The sequence below is a fragment of the Xiphophorus couchianus genome, chromosome 7 (assembly GCF_001444195.1).
Source record: "Xiphophorus couchianus chromosome 7, X_couchianus-1.0, whole genome shotgun sequence".
Lineage (NCBI taxonomy): Eukaryota > Metazoa > Chordata > Actinopteri > Cyprinodontiformes > Poeciliidae > Xiphophorus > Xiphophorus couchianus.
In genome coordinates, this window is record NC_040234.1 from 20,399,116 (window position 1) to 20,422,381 (window position 23,266).

Genomic DNA, 23,266 nt, shown 5'->3' on the forward strand with positions numbered 1-23,266 from the left:
TTTTTACAAACTTTGATAGAAGGGCGCCCTCTAATGTGTAACTGTAAAAATACATAAACTTGGTAAAAGCTGACTGAGCCTATTTTTAACACTATTATTATTAAATGTTAAAGCCTTTCTGCATTAACACAGTTACTTGCGTGTTTTTAGTTAGGTCAAATAAGCTAAATATATCCACTAAGGTTAAAGTGCATGTTATTAGATTCATTTTGTTTTGCCTCCGATTTGAGAAGCAATAGACCCCTCTTGTGGCCAGTAGTGGTCCTCTTTGCTTTTTATTTGAGACTAATAGGGTAATTTATTTTTCAGATGCAGCTAGAGATAAGATGAACTTAAAATGTAAAATCTTTTTAACCTTTCATCACATGACCTGGTCTGTCAATCTTAACTCCTAACACAAGTTAGCACTAGAACTAAATGAAACTAAGAGTCCTTCATAGGGAGACTGAAGGATCAATTAAACTGTAAAATGTGCGGACTCGATAAGTGTATTTAAAACACAATCTCAGATCACTATACACTTCAAATGGGATATCATCAATGAAAATAAATAGTTGTCCTTGACATTTGACCAGATTCACATGCACAAACCAGGAATCAGCCATGTCTGCATTACTCAAAAAATAGTTAGATGAAACTGAATTTATGACTCCTAAGGTCATGTACCAAGTCCTTGGTATGAAGTTGGATAAATAAATTCATTTAAATTAGAGGGGTGACCTCAGCCATCTGCACTTATCAATTATAAGGGGGCATTATGCATTCAAGACTGAAGCACAAGCTGCTTGACTCCAACTATGGCCCAGAGAGCAGTGACTTTGATACATGTTAGCTATATATTAACACTATATGAGCTCACACTATTTGATGCAACTATTAGCTTTTATGCAATAAATTAAAACATATTTTAAATGTTGGTAGCATACTTCATATAAAAACAAGAAAAAACAGATCAGACCTTTGAAAACAGTTGATATTTACTGTAATGTGTAATTACAGTGGAGATCTAATAAAAACAAACAGCTTGAAATGTACAGAAGGGAGCGCCATATTCTATAATTGTGGATTCTTTCCCCCAATTTAAATTTATTAGAAAATATTTTTTTTTGCCTTGTACCTTAGCTGATGCAATAAATGTTTTCTACAAACTACCTTTTTCAGGTATAGCACAAAGAAAAAGGGATATTTGGATCTACTCATTGCAGAATGTTTGCAGATTTTTATGTACATACTGCATTTGTTCAGTCACATATTTTCAGATTACTGAGATGATGATGGGTTGGTGGAAGAACAGACTGTTCACCAAGTCAGAATTAGCTGATGGATTAATTAATGAACAGATGGATGATCAATGTGCATCTTCTTCATAAAAAACAACAACATAAAAGTACGCTGATTGAAGCAACTTTCACAAGTAGACCATCGCCAGGAAATAAGTATGCATATTTTTCCATACTCCATCTTCTTTTTCCATATTAAGACCTAAGAAGTGCTCAAGTCAAATTCCATATTGTTCCAGGTCATCATTAACAATAATGAGATTCTTTTATTATTGCTCTGACATTTAAACAAAATGCATCTGTTGTGCTTATAAATGTATGAGCAACCTCTGAGAACCAGAAAAGAAACAAGCACATGAATTATGTAATAAAACATTAAACCCACAATGTTTACTAATATCAATATTTACTGTTTTCATTAAAAAAAAAACCTTTGCAAGAATTATAGCACATATGAAAATAAAAAAAAAAACATGTAAAAACAATCAGATTATATAAATAAATGTATCTACTTGGGTCTTTAAATCTGTACATTTTTAAGAGACATCTTTGAGAATAAATAGCATGTGACAACTGTAAACGGCTGCTCTACTTCACAATACAGACAGCTCCCACATTTACATTAAAACCCAAAACTACAGCAATAGCCGCAGATGTCAATTAAAGCTGCTGTAGCACATCTCACAATACAAAATGACATTCGCATCAAAGTATTCAGATCAATACATTGAATGAAGAATTAGCATTGACTGTGTCCGGAATCCCTGAAAAGGTTTCCTGTGGTCTTGTTTTGGCTTGTGGTCCCTGATGTAAGGAGAGCTGGAAAACAAAGGAAATACTTAAAAAGTGGACTGGTTAAAAACCGTGTGTGTTGTTTTTCCATAATTAATTCTATGTTTCAGCTGTTATATAAAATTACTTTTCTTTTTATAGACTTAAATGACATTATCTAGTGCCAGTTACAATATAGCTGCAAAGTAAAATACCCTATGGCATAAATATCTGTAAATAATCAAACTTTAAGTTTTATATTTAAGAACAAATGTGTAATAATATAAAATATCACCTTACTTACCTACAAAGATGTCATCACAATAACTCAGCTACCGCTGGATGCACAACTCTTGTTCTGTCCATAAGAGGGCAGTGTAGTGCAGGCTGACTGAGTTGGGGACAGTTGGGAGTTGGAAGGCTTTGAAGAGAGGGAAAGGCAGCTGGATTCTGTCCACCCAGATGGGATTTTCACTTCATCAGATAGCAGAGTCGCTTCCTCATGCTCATCCAGAGGAAAGACTCGGGACTCCCAAGGTGCCTGAGGCTGCAGGAAATACAGAGCAAATAATGTGGTTTTTGTCTGTTTGCTGACAACCACAAATCTTTTTCGGACGATTTATTAAATGTAATAAACCCGGGTGTGAAACATTTTCATTTCGTTCAGCTATAAAATAAATCCGCTAAATGCTTTTTCCGGACCAGTCCCTTCACTTAATTAATTCTTCGAGGTCTGTTTGGTTTCGGTGAAGCTCGGGGTTTCAGCGTTAATTGTGGTTTGTTTGGGTGCTGAAGTGCATGAGGCAGAACTGTGGTGATGAGAAAGCTGATTAGAAAAGCCTGGATAAGTAGCAGCTTGTTTCCTCTCCAATCACAGCAAAGAAGAAGAGAGTCCTACAATCAAAGCAGGATCAGGGGAAACAAGTGGAGACAAGTATCTGTGGAGACTCTCAAGAAGCCATTGAGGCTTCGCAGCTCGCCTAAGCCTGTCTGGAAAAGGCTCAGGATATTAAACTCATTACTGCTGATTTATATTCTTGTCATGTGCCAAAGGGTAAATAACATCTTATCATTGATATGGATATTATAGAAAACACATTTCAAGTAATGTTGAGCATTAAAAAGAAGATTAGGAGTTTAAAAACAAACTGATGGCTGTCTTATTTAAAATATCAGTAATTTGTTCGTCCGACAGTGGGACAGCTTTGCTCTGCTCACTGATGAATACTGGAATGAATAAAGGACATAATTTAACTGTAAGAACAAAGAAAACACACATTAGTAACAGAAAGGAAACAAGAACTTGTCTCAACCACTTAAAAAAGAAGAATATACAATTTGAGATTTGTCCTTTCTCAGTGGAATACTGTTATAATCTCCATTTTCGTTGAAGATTCGGGACCAGAAGCTTGAGATCATACCAGCCACTCCTCCACCCGCGGCTGCTCATCAGAATCCAGCTGAGCACAACTCCACTCCACTGAGCTCTCGTCTCCTGATGTGCACATCCCGCCCCCGCTGCTCGATAGCCTACTGCCAGATCTGAAGAGGAGAGAGAAGAAAAGCGTAAGCCATCCACAAGAAGAACATTTTTCTACGCTCGGCTTTCACGCAGATTGTTTTTATATAAAGATTTATAAGCAAGTCTGTTTGTGTGCAGTCACGTTGTCGAACGTCTCCAGCATTTCCTCTTTTCCCAGGATGTCCAGCGGCGCTTCTCTTTCTGCTCCAAAGCCTGGTGCCTCCGAGCAAAGACTTCATCACAGAGATCCTCAATCTGTATATGACACAGAATGCACTGGAAGGTGAAATCAAGAATAACATTAATATGTTTATGCCAGGAAGATTGAACTTTACCTTCTGATTCTCTTCTCCCATTTTAGGAGTCAAACCCTGGATGTCGACCACCCGCCACCTAAATGAAAAGTAGAGACTGTTCATTATTGTTATAATTTATATGATCGTCTTATTTCTACATTTTCTGAACGGGGAAAAAGAAACTTACATGTGTCTCTTCAAACAATTCAAGTCAATACGATCAGTAAAATGAACACTACATTTAAACTGAACTTGTTTTAAACTCCTTTGACAGCACTCGGGTTGTTTACCTCGGCGTCAGGATATCTTTGTACTGCAGTTTTTCCACTTTAGAAAGAGGAGGGATGACGGGAATGACAATGTCATCAATGTTGTACACTCGGCCTCTGTGGTGTTTGCGAAGAAAGCCCTAAAAAGAAACAAAATATGTTATTGCATAAGCAGAGTTAACACTACAGCTAATATTTACAAATAGGGTTAGCATTTCTATTTGTTAGATCTTTTGTGTGTGAAGATAATGTTCTGCATGACATTTACATTTATTTCATGTTCAAACCCTCATGTTTTCGATAACAGGGCAATTATTCATTGGAAAGTCCCATTAAATGAACTGTATCCACCATGTCCTGTAGATATGAATCACCAGCTATAGGGACTGTGTCTGGAATCAGCAGCAGTAGAATTAGAAACATAATTATGCCGCAACCACAAATAACATGGCATTTAAGCAGCAAAATGAAAAAATCTCTATAATTGACTTGCTGCATAATAAAAACCAGGTCCTTCCTGAGTATTTGGACTCTTCCTGAAATGAAGAAGTGGAGCATTAAATAAAGAACAATTGCTTTGGTACTGATAACGAAGTTACTGACTTTGTGCTTCTTCTCGTCTTTCACTTAAGTTGAAATTTTCTTAAAACATTTGGTTTTGCACTTGCTTTCCTTTCAGACATGAAGTATGGCATTGAAAAAAAAGGACATCTGGAATCTTTCAGCACCTACCCAATACAAACTGGATCAGCATCCATCCGTTATTACAGAGTATGGGGATCTAAATTAAAAGTGATCCGAGGTCCACAATGAAGACTATTCATTGACTGTGTTTTATTGTGTTCACACTATGTATGCATATCTGTGAGTTTATTCTCAACATTTTTATTTTGTGCTTGCATAAAATAACTTAGGTTAATTTAAAGGCATGTACCACTATGGCCCATAATAAGTAACAAATACACAAAGAAAAACATTAGGGGGGAAATCATTAACTTCAGCTCCATTCCAACTGACCGAAGTTTAGTAGTTTGGTCGGTTTAACTAAAAAAAAAAAAAGGTTTGTTGCATTCAAGAAGAAACTTAAAGTATGCAAGTATGAATTTTGCTTTATTAACACTTGTTGGTAGCCAATAGTTAAGAAATTAGTCACTTACTCATTTACAGATTGACACACAATTGAGTGATATTGAGTTTGTTACCCGTGAGCCCCGGCTGAGCGTGAACTGCCCATAGTTCTCCTCCAGCATGTCATTTGAACTGTCTCCAAGATCACACAGCTGGTACAGGACATCCTGATCATCTAAACATATAACACACACTCTGAAAGTGAGAATATATAAAGGACAAAGCTGACAACTCACAACTTCAAAATGTGATAAAAAAAATATAACTAAGTAGATGCTAAATGATCAACAATATGTAGCCATGAGCTAATTTCATCTCACTATTTCTTTTAAACAAAAAAGCCTCCTTTTCTAACTTAAAAGTGACCGGAAACTGTTACATCTTTCACTAAATTGTATTTGTTACTTTCAAGATCACAGGTATAAAACCTGAGAAATCAGTATATTATTTTAAATAGTTTTTGTTTCAGTGGAAGTAATTATTGTTTTACTTTTAAACCTGCAAAGCCTTAAATTACGTTGTGGTAATTTGTGGTTTAAATACAGCAATACCACACTTCATCTTACTGTGAGAACTTTTTCAGTTCATCCAGTTACCGAGTAAGCATTTGACCCATACTGAAACCCACCTTTAGTTAGTCTGCAGCGCCGTCCTCTCTTTCTTTTTCTCTTATTGGATCGTCTGCGCTGACTCCAAGCAGATCCTGGCGACCTGATTGGTGACAGAGTCAAAACTCCCCTTTTCTGACGCCGCACATGTTGCTTGCATTTCCTACCTAGAAGTGTGAACACATGGCATGAATTAGACGTGTAATGTGGTTTTCATGCTGCTCTTCCAATACATTTTTAGATCAGAACCCAATTAGTATTTAGATTATTTTTTTCTGATCACAACACTAGATTTTCATATGTTACTTACATTTACCCCACTATAGCAATTGCATAAGGACTTATATTTTTTTCAACTGAGAGAGAATTTTAGAACCCTTTTACACTCGGCGGGAACAAGAGAGCCATGAATACTTTTGAGTTGTTATCTGAGATAATTAGAAAACTATCTCTGGAAAATAAAAGTTATCTTGTGATAATGAGATAAATGTTTGAGCTAATAAAGTGATAACGGCTTGAGAATGTGAATGTTTTCTTAACAGTTTAATAATCTTTGTTAGGGCTTCTTAAAATATTTCTTTGGCTTTACGGTTTTAGAAACCAGGATGGATGATTAATGGATGATATGCAAACTACATGGTCCATTCTAAATTGCCTTGTATCAATCTCCTACTCTTAGAGTGAAACTTTTCTTAAAAGAACAAATTTTACTGAGATTTTCATTAAGATGGTTCTAGTACAACTCTATATGCAAATTGCAATGAAGTTAGATTCTATCTTTGATAATTTCACTCTTCTCTATGCATCTATATGTATTTAGTCAGGATTTTCTAAAGCATTAGTCCATAATGAACTGTAGGAATTGATTGGAAGTTTCAAATGATCCTATTCAATTTTAGCGACAATGATAACTGTATATTTAACGGGCTGTAATTTTGGGTAATTTACCATTGACAGACTGTCTTCCGCTGCTATTGACTAAAGAGAATAGGATCATTAAAACCAACATGAAATCATCAGTGAGTTGTGCATGTGACGTTTTTATCTAGTGTATATTCAATCAGGTTCCTTTGTGCTTACTACTTGCACTCTTTTATCTCCATTTTTGCTCTACTATACACTAAAAACAACCACACAAAACTAAAATCCTATGCTGATCTTAGGAAGTAAAAGCAGAAATAACATCCTAACTTATAGAAACTACAGAAGCACATAAACATATTTTAACACTGGTGATATGTCACACAATTTCATGCAGGTCCAGTGGGACATCTGACGTGAATAAAAACAAAAGTGGAGCTGAGAAAGGTGAAAGACGAAATATCAAGTTATTACTGTTATGTCATATTCATTATTTAGATACAGTTTAGTCCTTGGATTATATTTTTTTCAAACTACATTTTACTTATAGTTTACATAACCAGGTATGACAGTACTATGGCATATGCACGGGAATTAAGAACCTCAACTTTAACAACAAACACATTTCTTCAGTTTCTAAAGTTATTTTTAGCACAGTAAGAAGATTCACACTGCTCATTGTTTTTCTTTAAACTTCTGGCATGCTCTGTCTCAACTTCTTATTTGATTCCTGACTGATGCTAATCCATTCTTGTCTTGTTACTGTTGGGCGTCAGTTTCTGCTTCTCCACTGAACTTTTGAGAATTTGACCACAATCTCCTAAAGGAGTTAAAATCTGGAAAATTTTCTAAAAACACTTCCAACATTTTATTGTTATGTTCTCTGAGCAATCTTGTGGCCCAGTTCATCTGAGGCAGTGTTTTTGGCAAAATCTATAGTAACCCACAATCGGACTGTACTGGAATTCAGTCAGTTCTTTAACCATTTCTAATTAAAAAAAAAGTGGCTTCTTTGCTGTTCCTCTTGTTGCAAAGTCGCCAGTGTAAAAAATCTTTCATCTCACTGTGGGTAAACATGCACTAACACCCAGTTGTAGCCAATATGGTTCATTGGCGACATTATTGTATTGCCCGCCCCCCAACTGAAAACCATTTTGGGCTTTGTTGGGAACTTTCAGACACTCTGAGGCCTTTCTCACTGTAATTTATCTTCTCACTACAAATTTCTTGGAAATTAGGTACCACTAAAGGAAAATAGGGAACAGACTGAGATGTGAACAGAGTTCCTTCAGAAGGATCTTACTCTTGTGCCTTGGTGTGGAGCTGGCTCTCCCATAGTTTGGTGGATTGGACAGTCTAGAATTGATAATTAAAGGTCTCTGAACCCATTCTTCTCTGGCTTTGAATTTCTGAAAATGATGGCTTGTAGTAATGCCTGAGAGGAGAGAATACAATCTTTAAGAACTTGGTGAAAATAATACAGTCACAGGAACCAAAGATATTTGATCACTCAATTCTCAATAGACCAAGAAAAAAATGTATCTATGTTTTGAACAGGGAGAGGCTACAACTTTAAAAAGACGAGGCACACCATGATCAAAATGTGCTACATTGTATGAGATATCAAGCAGGTCAAAAATTGAACAGGAACTAAATCATACTGTTGCAATGTTTGTATTACTTTTCAGTGTGTAAGACATGCAGGTTTAGTTAAACAACACCTTTGTATTACCTTCAGATGAATCTGACACTGTGACAAAGATCATGTGATCTCAGCTACTGTACAATGAAACATTCCACCAATATCAGCTCTATGGTTCAATAGTTATATTGCTTAACCTAATTTCTGTCATGTAAGAATGCAGAATGCTTGTATTGGCTACATATTTTCAAATAATTGAGTTATTCAACCAATATATAATACCAGATCTATAAAAACTCTTTACATACTACGCATAGAACACTTAACTTTGCTACCAAGATGGTCGAGCAAACTGATGTAAAATTGGGCAAATCAAAAGTGGTATATACATCACAGAAATGACAATTTACACCTTAAAGATAACCTTATAAAATGGGTGAATGGTAAAATGAATACAATTCTGAATTATTTCCATATGGAAAAAAAATCTTAATTGGAAGTTTTACCAGAGGAAAGAGGCACCAAAGGGTGAAGTCTTGACCTGCAGCTGCAGTCAGGTTTCGAGCACAAACAAACAGAATCACAAGAGTTACATGTGGGGAAGTGAGTAGATACGGGCTTTCTTGATTTCTGGAACAAAAATAAAACAAAAGGAGGGAAAAATAGATTTTACCTCATTTTGTTAGCAAGTAAATAGAGTACAGTTTTTCACATAAGTAATTAGCTTTCACATTTAGATTAGATATTTCAACTTCAACAATCAAAAAAGTGCATTTGCAGCAATATAATCCTAATATACAACCTGCAACTCTCTTAAATTATTTTATTAACATGAAGACAGATACTAGGAGGATGTCTTTGTCATATTAAAGGATGAACAAATCAATATGCATATGCGTACGGTATGTCTACAGCAGGAAAGACCAAGTAAAGGAGGAGCCTGCATTGAGCGTACCGGTGAACTGGTGGTGTAGCAAGAGGTGACAGAGAACAATCTGCGTTTGTGGCAAGACACCATGGGCCGGGTGCGGGCGCACACACACGATGCATCGACTCTGAAGAGCCTTCTGCCTTTCAGCCTCCTTCCCTTTGCGGTCCCAGTTAGAAAAACATCATCTCCTCCAGGAGTACTGCGGGAATGAGATCAGATGAGATCATGAAGATGCCACGGTTATGACTCATGCACTAAAACAAGCTGTTTTTTTCAAGCTGCTGTCAGAACAGATGTGTGTCACTGGTAATAACATGAGTAACTGATACTTATATATGTACTCTTGTTACTTTCCAATTAATAAACATCAACACAAGGCTTTTATTTTCACTCACAATGAGGTGTAAAAAAGGCAACCCTGCAGTCAGACTAGACAAAGCTGTTTGGTTACTTTGAGTATAAAAAGGTACAGTATAACCCAGACCATAAATATTAGAACACGAAAAAGTAAACATTTTGCCTATTTTCCTAAAAGAATTTAAAGTAAGTCTTTAAATAAGTACTGGAAAAATACTGTACACCTAAAACTCACTGATTGAAATCTTTGATGTGCAACATTATCCCTAACAATTCAAAAATATTGCCACTGTTGCATATTTATTATGGATCATCATTATGAACTAAAAAAATAATAATTCTGAGCATTCAAATAACACATGCTTTTTATCTTTACTGAGAATGAGAAGTAAAAAGAGCCAGAAGAGATTATTCATGTCGGGCTGGAGTAAAAGAAAAATGCTTTTCACTGCTTTTCTTACCCAAAGTTATGGCCCATTAAACAACAGAAAAGCAGCACAGAACTGACATTTAAAATATTTCTCTCAGCCAAGTCAGAAAAACTACTGAGCTAGGGATTATAGCACTACCGCAAGAACGCAGGCGTCAGCAAATCACAATAGATTTAAGACTCAGTGATTAAAACTGATCTGCAACATTAGATTAAGACTTGAAATCCTGACTGTGCAGCCACATGGTGCCTTACCTTCTGTTTCCACTACTGCTTGCCACAGCTTTATGTCAGGCATGTTGGATCTGTGTATGTGCTGGAGTTGCCTCTGTCATTATTAATGCTGATTGAACAGCTGTGCAATGTTGGCTTTTGAGTAGCTGTTTGTGAATACAAAGTAAAAACAAAGAAGACACTTCTCCCCTTCTAAGGTTTTAATTATCAAAACTCGTATTTGATTCTTCCAACATTTTATCCTAACGTTATACTTTTTTATTTTTTATTTTGGCAATCCAGTCAACAGGCAGTTAATTAGTGGAGTTTGATCTTTGGCAATGAATCATTAACAGGTCAATATTTTTAGAAAAGCAAAAGCTTTCACAGTTTAACAATCTGAAACAATAGGTGTTTAATAATGCATTAAGCAGGGAGATCATATTTTGCAGCTCTTGGTTTGGCTAGTTTATAATGCCATTTCCAAACAGCCTGGCCTACAGTCCTACACAGCGAGAAAGATCATTCACAAGTGGAAAACCGTACAGCTGGTCTTGGTTCAAGGAAGGATGCGGGCCTGGAAGTTCATACAAAAGTCAGAGAAATCCTAAAACGTAAAAAAACAAAAATTGTCCAGAAGAAGTTTATCAACCACATGCTTCTGAATTTCAGTTTTGCTCTAAATAGATGGGAATGTTAAGTTGCAATACATTATGTTTCACCATTCATGGTGATATTTACCTAAAGTCCTTTTAAATTTATGTCCTGATGAGTAAAGTGAACTATGTTTTAATAAACATGCTCCAATTAGGTTGGGTTCTAATACTCATAACTATATTGAATAATTGCCCATACAGAGATATTTTTATTCATCTAGAATCCCTTTACTGAAACAGTTAGTGTTGCTGTGATCTTGAATGTAAACCTTTTTATGGCTGTATTTTAATTGTTGTCAGCACAAGAGCAGAGACAAAGAAGGGGACATTTGGGACACAACAGACCTCAAGCTTGAAAAAAAAATTCTGCTGTCAACACTGTGTTGTAAAAGGGCAGCAAAGAAGTCAAACCTGCTATTACATTACATCACATAATTTAAATTAATGAACCTTTCTGCTGCAAAACAAAAATTATTCATGAGCTGAAGTGACGTTACATTATGTGTGTAAAAAGAATAGAGAAATAAGAATTTGCAATTAGTGCTTTTAGTGTAATTAGCATCTGAAGCTTACTGTAGCATTTCTTTTATTTTCTAGATGGTAAACAGATTTGCAAGTATAGAACAATACTTCGTCTCGTTGTTTTCCAACTTTTAAAGTCCTTTATTCTCCATGTCAGATAGATAGGAAGTTCTAACATGAAAAGCAAAAAAGGCAACATTCTGTATTCTTTCCAGTTTCTACTGTAGCTGTTTGTTGTTTTCATGTTGCGCTCTGAACTTTTCTCCTGAGACATTATATTACTGTGTGACATAACTTCCACGGCTCTAAATGTTGCCAGCAAACACATAACTTCTGTCTTGTATTTTTTTCTTCCTATTTGTCCCCAAACTATAACCAAAGAAGGCGATACTAAGAAGCAGAAAGGCTGAGAATTTCTGCATCAAGCTTCATCCACATGTCTGACCTTGAAGTCATTTGCAAAATAAAAAAAATAATACATCCATTGATATATTTTAAACATTCATTTTCAAAATGTGTGCAACACTTTTTGGCTGTAAGGCCTCCTCTGTAAAATCAGAGCTCCAATAGACTCAAGAATAATCTGGGTGGTATGGGAGGATCTGGGGGTTTAAAAACAAAACCAAAAAAAATGTTTAAATGTGAATAATGTCTCTCAAATGAAGCCAGTTTTACCTTTGTTGGTTGATTAACATATCATGTTAGAATGCAACAGAGCAACCATTATAACCTAAGATATCGTCTCAAATGTAACCAAAAATATGCCCCAGAAATGTGGTAACAAACTCCACCCAAACTCTAACCTCCACCCATAGCATGAGGCTGAAGCAGGAGGCATATGCAGCTGTCAAAACAGACAATTTTCTCAAAGTGTTCACAAGGTTATCTGAAGAATAGGGTATCCATTAACTGCAACTGAGGAGCAGCCGGAATGGGAACAGGAATTCTACACACCTTGTGAAGGTTCCCCTTTCGTTTGAAGGTTGTTTAGAGAGAGGTGAAAAATTCAGGGGAAGCATCAGACTGTTTACAATCTGGCTGAGCTGGGCACTCTGCAGAGAAGAAAACACAGAAATCAAGTCAACCCAGAAACAAAATGAAACCGAGGCTTTATTCAACTGCTTGCAAACCTGTATCATATTTCATATCAACAGAAACTGCTGACATTAAAGCCTATGCTGCCATAAGACTGTCAAAGCTGCAGTAGGAAGCTTTTATAAAAGTGTTTTTTTTATTTAAAACGTTTATTATGTCATGACAATGTAACCTGAGAGAGATAATCTGTGAAAAAAAAATAGCTCAACTAGTCTGTGCGTTCACAGCAGGTAACTCTGTAGGGAAGGAGGTGCAGCATAGCAGAGAGCAAGGGGGAGGATGAGAGCAGCATGTACATTGGGGTGATTGACAATGGTAAGACCCGCTTCCTGGCTCTGATTGGTTGTTTCTGACCAAGTGGTGCATTTCTGCAAATGGCAATAAGGCCACAAAGAAGAGGCAGAGAATCTTCGTTTATTCACATTTTATCTTTCTCGTATCTTTGTCTGTCAGGACATAGAGAAATATTTAACAAATATGTTAAAAATATATCTTATTTATAAAAGTTACCGCCTGAATGTATAATTCTAAAGCAAATATAAAACAGAAAATACTAAGGAATCACCCAGAAATTATGCTCCTCTGTGAGCGTCCACTTTAGTGAACATTCAACATCAAAATTACATTTAACTTCTAATTCCATTAAGACTGGGAATACTGCATACTGTGTTATATTAATATGCAGTTCTACATCTACCTCAACCGCTATAACAATTAACACGCTCTTTCTCCCTCCTGGGATAATTAGAACCACCTGACATCATCAAGCAGATGCAATTTATTCCCTCCACCTGCAGCTACTAATTTACCGTAACAGCACATGAGTCGAACAGCGAGCACTGTGATGAGTCAAGTCCTCACAGGCTGATACCGAAACGCAACGTTACACTCAACAAAGAGTTCAGCCATCGTACCTGTCTCTCGATGTTGTACAGAAGGCGCGTGGGACTGCAGGGTTCCGCATCGGCATCTGAGGCTGTGCAGGAGAGGCCGGCCATTTCTCTCATCAAGGTTTGCTGAATCTGCCTGTCGGTCAGCGGCTGGGATTGTGCAAGAACCACCCTGCCCTAAAGCACACACAGAAGAGCATGGATGCAAAAAGACAGAGCTTATATGGTATTCTATGTTTTATTTACTGATTTAAATAACCTTTTTTCTACAATTCCATGGCATGCATGCTCAGGCAGGACAGATCAGAATTGTGTGGTCAATTTCTGTTTTTAGGTTTTAGAAAAGACTCGACCTGCTGAGTGTGATTTAATTCAGAATTTTCTCCAATAATAATATTAGAGGATATAAGAGCAGGTTATAAAATGGTGTTGTTTTAACGCCTGCCTCTAGGGACACTAATTATCTACATAACAAAAGGGAGAGACGTCACATTGCGTGAAAGCAGTTGCTATAAAGCTAAATTTACATTTTAAAAAACCAAAATGAAAAGAATAAAAAAGAATAATTTTGCTGCAACATGTTGACGTTCCTATTAGCTGCTGAAAGTCTCACGCTTTCGCTTTCTTGTAGAATGATTGTTTTTCAATCTTTAAGTTTCAGTTTTAAACACTTCACTGGTACTAAACATGGCTACCTGTCAGTGTTTTTCCATTAGGAGCTACATTCACACCCAAAGAGTTTTGGTTTAGGTTTTTGGAAAAAGGTCAGACTTTTGAGTTTATCGCTGGTTGGGGTTGATCAAGCTGACTACTACCCTTTTCTGTTCACCAGCTGATTTCTCTGTGCATCTCTATAATTTCTCTGGTATAATTCAAGGTATAATTTCCATCATACCTTGGTGGAGCGTATGTGCTTGTGTAGCTCCACCAGTTGTTCTATTCTCCCATCCAGTTCGGACATACGGAGCTGCAGCCAGATCCATCTGCTGCTCAGCTCCGCTCGTTCTTCCAGCCACTGCATCTCGCTGCTGCTGCTCCTGCTGGCACAAGGTGAGAGATAGATGGTTGTTTTAATCTCATTTCCCAATGTGTCAGCTTCACCTTTGTGAAAACAAGCAGGCAACCTGACAGGAAGCGATTATTTTAAAGGCCGCACTCTGAATGAGCAAAGTGTGTGTAATAAAACTGGCTGTGTGAAAAGGTTACAATAGGAGCAAGTGTGTGTGTTTGTGTGTACTCGTGAGGCTGAGTTCAGTACCACAGCAGTTGCCATGGCAGTGCTCTTGGACCTTGGCTTGCAGGGACTCCCCCACTTCAAACACTCTGATCCAGAGGGAAAGGTTAGGTTTCCCAGCATAAAGCTACAGACTGTACACTTCTCTGTACCCTATGATATAATAAGGTGTTTTTTTCCCCCAGTTAAATTCAATTTAAATAAATACCTAAAGACAAGATTAAGTCATACAGAAAAGAAAATATCAGTCAAAGCCACCCTGTCAGTGTGCTTCAGTGAAGTCTTTTTGTTAAGCGGGTAATTTCCCCTTCCCAAACACAGACAATGCCCAGTCTTGGCTTGCCCTTTTTCGCTTTCCACCAGTATAATGAGGAAATTCCAGGAATTTTTGCCAATCGCTGGCTGGAGGAGAAGAGGAGTGAACAAAGGAGGAATGACTTCTTTGCTCCTCTTTCCGAGAATGCTCCCCAAACTGTGTACTTATCACAAAGTTAATGAATCCAAGTAAAATATTAGCTGACATTCTGTGAATACAAGTCAGAGTGAGAACGCTTGGGGTTCTTGCAGCTAAAGTGACGCATCAAGCTGAAACAAGAGGCATTATCTCATTTGACTGTCTTGACTCATGCAAAGGAAATGGTGCAATCAAATTTAAAGATTGTCAAAGAATCTTCTAACCACAAAGAATATATAATCCATTAAAACATTATTGAAAACTCTTTAATTTTTTTCACACTTTTTCCAAAGATTCTCTTGTTAAGAAAAGAATGTAATACTTTCTGTTTCCAGATGTGTAAAGCTAGATAAAATGTGAGGGATTTTTTTTCTCCATTTTTACACACCACTTTGTGTAGGTCGATCAAAAGAAACCAACAAAAATAAGGTGAAGTTTATGGTTGAAACATGTCAAAACATGAGTTCAAGGAGTATGAACAGTTCTGTAAGTCGCTGTAACTAACAAACTGAGTAAACAAGCTCCAGCTACAAATGTAAAACCCAATTACACTTTTAAAGCTGCATCCCATCAGTGCTTCAGCTGTTCCCACACTGTGAATGCAGAGAGTTAAGTATTTCCACATTGTTTTTTTGAACGGACTGTAATGATCCATCTCCTCGCAAGAAACAAGCAAACCACTTAGAGAAGGACATAGCTATAAAATCCTTGTGGAGGTTTAGAGCTAAATCACAGGGAACTGCACCATACCAGGAAAAACTGTGGGAAAAAGGAACTGGTTGACACTTTGAATCTGGACAAGAAACACAAATCCACAACCCAACACACAAATATGAATATATTGGTTTCCTCTTGCAAAAACAACTTTTTTTGTGTGATTTCTCACGTTTGCTAATTCCTTTACAGTATGAGCAAGCAAGAATGATCATATTTACAAAGGTCCCACACAATTTTCCAGTTTAATCAAAGTGTCCTGTTAAAGCATTTGGCAGAGCAGCAGCTGTGGCCCTCAGGACTGTCTTGTGGAAATTCCAGAGTTTACATAAGGATCTACATTCTTCAGGGAATACACACATTGTGTTCGCCATGTTTTAGTAATGATGGCTGTGCAAACACCAATATCAGATGCTAATGACAGGTCAAAATGTCAAACACATAAAACCCTGCTTTTGTTTTAGCACAGAGGAGGAAGTGATGTCACTCCTGCTCCTGATTGAAATAATTGTTGCCCGCTTGTGCACAATGCCAACAAAACATCTTTTTTTTAAAACTGTTCATATGTCTTCTACTATTAAAGTTCCAAAAGAGAAGCAGAAATCAGCTAAAGTTGGTATCAGTAAATCAAAGTTTTCCAAAAACTGGAGATTGGAGAAAAGCCACAAAACCCTCATCAGTGCATGCCTAATATAATTTAAATCTCTTTTGTTTAGATCATGGTCTCAATCCATGACTTTCTTTTTCCCTGGGGTAAAAATATGACAAGGTACAAAACAGAGGCCCATTTCACTGAGCCACTCTCTACAAGGGGAAAGAAAAGAACACATGGCATTCAAATATGGCAGATGGGAACTGATTTTCATGGGTCAAAGAAAACATCTATTTTCCTAAATCTGCCCATACTTCAGTAGGGCTGTATAATTATATCGATTCTACGATATTTATAGATTTTTCCCACTTCGGAAGGTATCGATTTTTCATCCGCGAGTATCAATACGTTAAACCATAGGGGTCCATAGGCTTATACCGTCTTTTTAACATGTCTGGTTTGTGACGGCATTGCAGCAAGGCTCCGCCTGCCTCAGTCTCACTTTCAACTTGTGCTAAAATGAAAGAACAAGTTGCTGGGGGTGAGGCAGAGCGAATCCCCCAGCAGCTAGTAGTAAACAGCTTACAGCCACGGCTAACTCTGGGACCCAAGGTAGAAAAGCCTTTTCCTAGAGTCCAAAAGACTTTTTTTACTCCAAAATGCAGCCACAGTATGTCCAAAAGAAAAACAGAAGTGCAATCATTTACTTTTTGAGAGTTTACAGAGGCTGATAATCTCCCCACTCAGAGAGAGTGGATCACTGTTGAAAGTTTGAGTTTTATGTGAAATCCACATAAATTAAATTACAGAAACTAATTTTCTCACTGCATCTTTGATTCATTTTGTCCAGCTGCATACTGTTAGACTCTGTCCAATCTGAGTCAGGTATTGTGTAGTTGGTGCTTTTAATCAGTTTCCAGTTAATTAAATCTCTATGGAACACAAAATGTCACTAAAAGCACTCTGTCCTTCTAAAATCTTTCAAAAAATCATAAAAGTGCACCAAATCGTATCACTCAACAAATACCGTGATATATATCGTATCATGGTCAGAATATCATATTGTATTGTGAGATTATTGTATTGCTACCCCCCTATATTTCAGGACAGAGTAATAATCAATCAATCAAGTTTATTTGTATAGCACATTTCAGCAGGCAGGGAGTTCAAGGTGCTTTACATAATAAAAACAGAAAATAGCAATGAAAAGCATTAAGAAAAGCATTTGTAACTGTGATAAACAAAACTGGACTATGTTAACATCAAGAAAGAAATCTACAAAGTTCTTGATTCATGAACTGCACGAGTGACGTCTTGAGTTTCAACATTGCCAATCTAAAGGTTCAGTCATATCAGCCCTGTTTAGTCCACTTTAATCAAACTCTAGTTTGTTTGTCTAGAAAGTCTGGTTTGTTTGGGGAGGTGCAAAAGCACGTAATCGAACTCTGATGTGTTCGATCAGAAAAAAAGCAAATCTGGACCACCTGAAAAGCATAATTCTGCTCAGCAAAGTTTTTAAATCAACCTGTCTGTCAGGATGTACAGGATGCAGGGACTAAATAATGACAGCACCTCTGGCATTCAAAGCAAACTCTGAGACACATTGTCAACTACAAACAGTGAAGAGCTGAGACATGATGGCAAAGTCTGGGTGGAACGCTGCTGGCTCGCTGGCAAGCCCGTATTTATTTCCTAGCCTGTGGGTAGAGAGGGAGCTGGCTCGTCAGATGGATCTGTTATGACTGCCGCATGGGAAGAAACTATGTGTGAGCGCTTAGCTGAGAAAAAAACCGAAAAAAAACCCGTCAGAACACACACCACAGCAGAGAGCACAAAACATGTATTTATGACAGCCAGAGCGTGAATGACTCTGAAGGCCAAGTTAAGCATGCAAACAGCACTGGGGCTGCATATTCACAAATTCCCAAAACTAATACTACAACATCAAAATTTGTGTTAGCTGTTCGTTTCAGAAATTCTCCAATCAAACCCCACTTAACGTTTTTTTTTTTTTTCTTACTGGCTGCCTTCCATCCCTTCAAATAAAGCGAGACAACACCTATGTAAACTTTCCACAGGTCTGAACTGAAAACATGAGCTCCATTCCTGCAGCCAAATCCTCTGCACTCCGAATGTTCTTCAGCATGAGTAGTTAACTTCACATCTGACACTGAAATGATCTAATTTTATGCTTCAAAGGATTTCCAGCGTCTAGGAGACCAAGCTGGTTTATTTAGCTGCACGGACCAGCTGCACAAGCAAGATACTCACAGTGGCCCTTTATACACAAACACACACTAGAGCTTACATTAAAGGGTTGCATCCTTTCTCTGGAAAGTCCTCCCCTTAAAGTCCATGCTTTTTGACACATTGCAGATCAGAAGTTGTCATACGCCAGTGGTAAAACAGTTTTATCTTCGTTCAAGTTGGAAGGATTAGAAGCAGACCATCTTTGTGAATTAAAAATGAGCATTAAACATATATAACAGTACATTTTTGAATAGAAAGTTTTCTATTCATAAAAGGTAAAAAAATGAAAAGAAGGTTGAAGCCTAACCACAAAAAATGATTCCTTTTACTGTGATATTGCATGTAGAAACACAAAAAACCGGAACAAGTAGTCAGTTTTACTGTGATTTACGTCATAGCACTGTTTAGTTTACTAGAAGTTAAAGATCCACATGCAGCCCCAGAGACAGACCTCTCAGCTAGATGGTTGAAACTTGAACACAAACACACATCAAAATTAGCTTTAGCCCAGATAAAGCAGGCCAGGCTTCAGGCTTCTGGAATGGCCGTCACTTTGACTCTATTAAAAATAAGAGGAACATGCTTAAAAGCTGAGGCAGTGCCAGGAAACCAAGACCTTGTCAATGACTGCAAAAAGTTTCTCTCTGATTTACTAAGGAACACTGAACCAAATATTAGCGAGGTTTGTACAACATTCATGCTGTATGTATATTTTTGATCCTTCCCAGTGAATTCAAATTTGTCCACTTGGTTGTTTGAGTCACTCAAAACCAATCCAGACAATATGGTAATATAAATAACAAACTGACAGATTACCAACTTGATGATACTCACAAAGGTGAAAGCATGTCTTCCTCTGACTCATCGTCAGAGCTGCTGCTGCCTGTGGCCTCCGAGTCCAGGGCTTCCTGCAGGCCTCTGAGAACCATCTGGTTGGACTCGCAGAAATCCGCCACCTCGGCAAAAAAAGCCGAGGCTGCGATCGACTCTTCCCAGGGAAAACAGGGATTGCTGCAGCTTTGTGGCGGCGCAGCAGAGTCCAGGCTGTCAAGAGGAACATCCTCGAATTGGAAATGCTTCTTCAGGCCCTCCAGCTGCTGGCTGCAGTGCTTCAAAGCGTGCTCGCCCAACAGGGCTTGAAGTCTCCTTTGCAGCCTGCAGGCTCGACCTTGAAGCTCCACGTGGCGGGAGAGCTGCTCCTTCGCTGCGTTCTCTAGCAGATGTCTTGACTCCAGCCGCTCAGGGTTCACAAAGCCAGTCCCGAACTGCCTTAGAGCCGCAGTAGAAGGAGGACAGAGCTTCTCTAATTCCTCATACATCATCTTGGGCTGGGTCGTGTACATGGAAGTGAGGTTCTGAGAGCTTTGCTCGCCATGGGAATAGGAGGGACAAACACTGGGAAAAATGAGAGAGGAGTGGAGCACATCACCACCATCTGGCCTGCATTCAGGCTGAACACTTTGTCCGTGCAGGAGCAAGGCCTCCTGGCTATTGTGCTCTGGAAGAGGGATTAAAAACATGTCTGTTGCACCTGGGAAGACTGTGGCCACTTGACGAGATTCCCTCTGGCATTTACTGAAGCAGGGCAAGCTAACGAGTAAACCCGGAACAGGCCGGGCCACCATCTCACCCTGACCACGACACGTAGGGCCGCACGTGAAAGGATCAGGGTTTGCGGGGGGGTCTACGGGATCCAGGTAGCCTAGTGAGCAAAGATTCAAGCTGATTTTCTGCAGGTCGCCGTCATCTGCAGGTCTCAGGTGAGGCTCGAGCTCTACAGTGCACAGGATGGCGCTCGCATCCGAGTCCACGGTGACAGAGGCGGGAGGAGAGGAGAGGTGGATGCCGTGGTCATTTTTCAGGATCTTGGTCAGGGCCGGGGCCATTCCCCTTCCAGAGCCAGGCGGGAGGCTTCACAGGGCGCGCCCTGAAGGGTCTGACACAGAGCAGTGCGCTTGTTAATCTCAAATGATAAACACATTTATATTTCAAAGACAGTAAGACTGTACCATTGAGCAAACACATGAAGGGACGCAAGTAGCAAAAACTAAAAAAAAAAAAGTTTTATTTTTGTCATTTTTTAAAATAATATATCTATTTTGATTTTGAATGTCCTGATTTAAGTGTAAGATTATATTTTAACTTTTTTATTTTAAAAAGTTAAAATAAAGATACATCATTTAAGTGTATGTGTAGGAAAAAGACCACATGTTTGCTTATATTCATATTTACGGTACTCTAAAATTGAGCTTCTCTGTGGACTAGAGTGGGGCCTCTTTTTACACCAATAGGACTGCTAGTGGCTAGATAGCCAGTACATTGTCTAGCAACCATGACAACTTAATAGACGCATTGAAAGCATGAGGACAGTGACGCCCAACAACATTAGAGATGGGTGAACCCTTTCATATACGCAAGCAGGGAATAAAGCGTTTTTTTTACATCTGTTGCTTCACGCAAGGAATGTGGCAGCTGCAGAACATGTCCTCCCTACGTCTGTGTGTGGCGGTTCTTGAAGCTCTGGCTCCAGCCACTGTCCACAACTTGTGAAACTGTTGAAAAGGCTTTTGACTTACAATCCTCTAATTCTTGTGGCTATCCTTGCTGCTTTTGCACCTTTTTCTTCTACACTTTTTCCTCCTACTCAACATTCCATGAATCTCCCTGGCTACAGCACTCAGTAAATTACCAGTTTCCTTTACAGTGAACTTGTGATGACCGTCTGCTGGTCGGCTGTCAAGTCAGCAGCCTTCCACATTGCTGTGTAGACCAGGGGTCTGCAACCTTCGAATTTCAAAGACTAATTTTTGCCCTCATTGCAGTTTAATAAAGCCTTATTTGAGCCACAACTTGTAATCTATCACTATTTAGCCGGTACATTTTAAAGCCTAGTATTAGGCTTTGAAATACATAACACCAATCTTTTTGTAAATAGAGGATGAATATACGTATATTATTATATGGCATATTGATATTTGTGAAAACAAAATTGCATAGTTTCCAACCTAATGACAAGACAAAACTGTTCTAAAAATACTAATGGGACTTTTAATGTCATACATTTGTGGAAATCTAATGCAATTATTCCATGAAACAAAACATTAAAAAACCTGCTAAAACTGTCATTTTTATTATATCTGTATTTAAAAATACGTCAGTAAACCTGTTTCTTTATCATTTTAAGCCAAAAGTATGAGAGCTATTGTGGAAGATATAAAGAGCCACAGTTGCAGATCGGTCATAAAATTTTTGTATTAATGGTCTGATGTAATGTTCTAACATTCTGAAAAACAGATTTTTTTTTTTATTATGTGTGAGCCATAATCATCAAAATGAACAGAAATAAACACTTGAAATATAGCAAACATCAATGTGTAAGTTTAATCTGGAACTGAATTACAATAATAAATATATTTCCTGTGTTATGTGTGTTTGTATGTGTTGTGTCTTTTAAAACGCTGTTCTCATTGATCCTCCCACGCCCCCTTTTTTTTATTAACTTTAAGCATCTGCCCCTTTAAGTCTCTGCACGCCCCTGCCAAAGATCCAATGGTAACCAAATACAACGTAAATAAACTGCAATAAAATTCGTCAACGGTGGTTAACGGTTAAAGAACAGTTATTTCAAGACACCCTAAGAAAACCTGAATTACCTACCAGCCTTTTCTGCCCTGTTTCATTCAGCGGGTGACTGTTTTACTATTCATAACGGACTCGTCAATAAATCTAACTTTTCCTTCAAGCTACTTAAACTTTAACCCAAACGGCTAAACTGACTGTCTAACTTATGAAAACTAAACGTTAGAGTGGTGCACTTCAACTTCTGAACACGTCAAAAACTGAGCTTCACTGTAGTTTTACCAATAAATAAACACGCAGCTGTCCCGGCGGTTAGATGGAGCCATGCATTACGAAAAATACGAACAATCCTTAAAATCTGTTTCAAGTGTCCAGCTACTCACCTGACCGCTCGTCGGACATCGTATGTTTCAGGGTTAGAGATCTTGAGCTGAAGATTTTCGAGCGTTTGTGAATCAAAACACAGCAGTCTGGGTGGCGTATATTGATGAAAATCGAGGTTCTGACTCGCACTGTTATTAAATATGAACTATGAAAACGATACGTTTTTCCCTTGAGGAGGTTTGTCCCATCCTGCTCCCTCCTGCTAGCATCCGCTCCCTAGATCTCCTCTGGCCAACTGCAGACAGGAGCGAGATTCTGGGATCTGATCAACGAGGGGCTGAGCCAGACCTCTGCTGCCTTCACGGTCTGTTCGAAAGCTCGGAGCTGTCACTACTCCCTTTTTTTCTCTCTCTTGAGTACTATTAAAGTACACTGTTGCCAAACAGCAAAAAAAAAAAAAACATCATTAAACTTACAAAAAGGATTTTGTTAAATTAAATTTCTGTTGATTGTATTTATTTTCTCTATTTTAATATAGACTTTTTTTTTTCCCCATTCAGACATCAGACAATCTGTCTGATGTGAAAATAACAGAGTGGGATATTTCTGTACAGTAGTAATTGCTTACACACATACCACAATGTAGCA

The 23,266-nt window shown here is 38.1% G+C and overlaps 1 protein-coding gene across 2 annotated transcripts; it reads right to left on the bottom strand.

The window, feature by feature from the left end:
* Positions 1-955: 955 nt before the first annotated feature.
* Positions 956-22,940, bottom strand: kansl1l (KAT8 regulatory NSL complex subunit 1-like). 2 transcript variants are annotated; one of them, XM_028023494.1, is made up of 16 exons: positions 22,678-22,940; positions 19,550-20,651; positions 14,367-14,508; positions 13,496-13,648; positions 12,441-12,538; positions 9,333-9,507; positions 8,884-9,007; positions 8,039-8,170; positions 5,895-6,041; positions 5,341-5,441; positions 4,160-4,278; positions 3,909-3,966; positions 3,716-3,828; positions 3,473-3,593; positions 2,356-2,598; positions 956-2,099 (listed from the first exon to the last, which is right to left on the bottom strand). In XM_028023494.1, the coding sequence occupies exons 2-15, from the start codon at positions 20,599-20,601 to the stop codon at positions 2,380-2,382; spliced, it is 2,754 nt and encodes a 917-aa protein (XP_027879295.1). In that variant the 5' UTR covers positions 20,602-20,651; positions 22,678-22,940; the 3' UTR covers positions 956-2,099; positions 2,356-2,379. The 2 variants fall into 2 exon arrangements, with proteins under 2 accessions (XP_027879295.1, XP_027879294.1); XM_028023493.1 differs by having other exon boundaries at positions 14,367-14,511.
* Between the last annotated feature and the right edge of the window lie 326 nt (positions 22,941-23,266).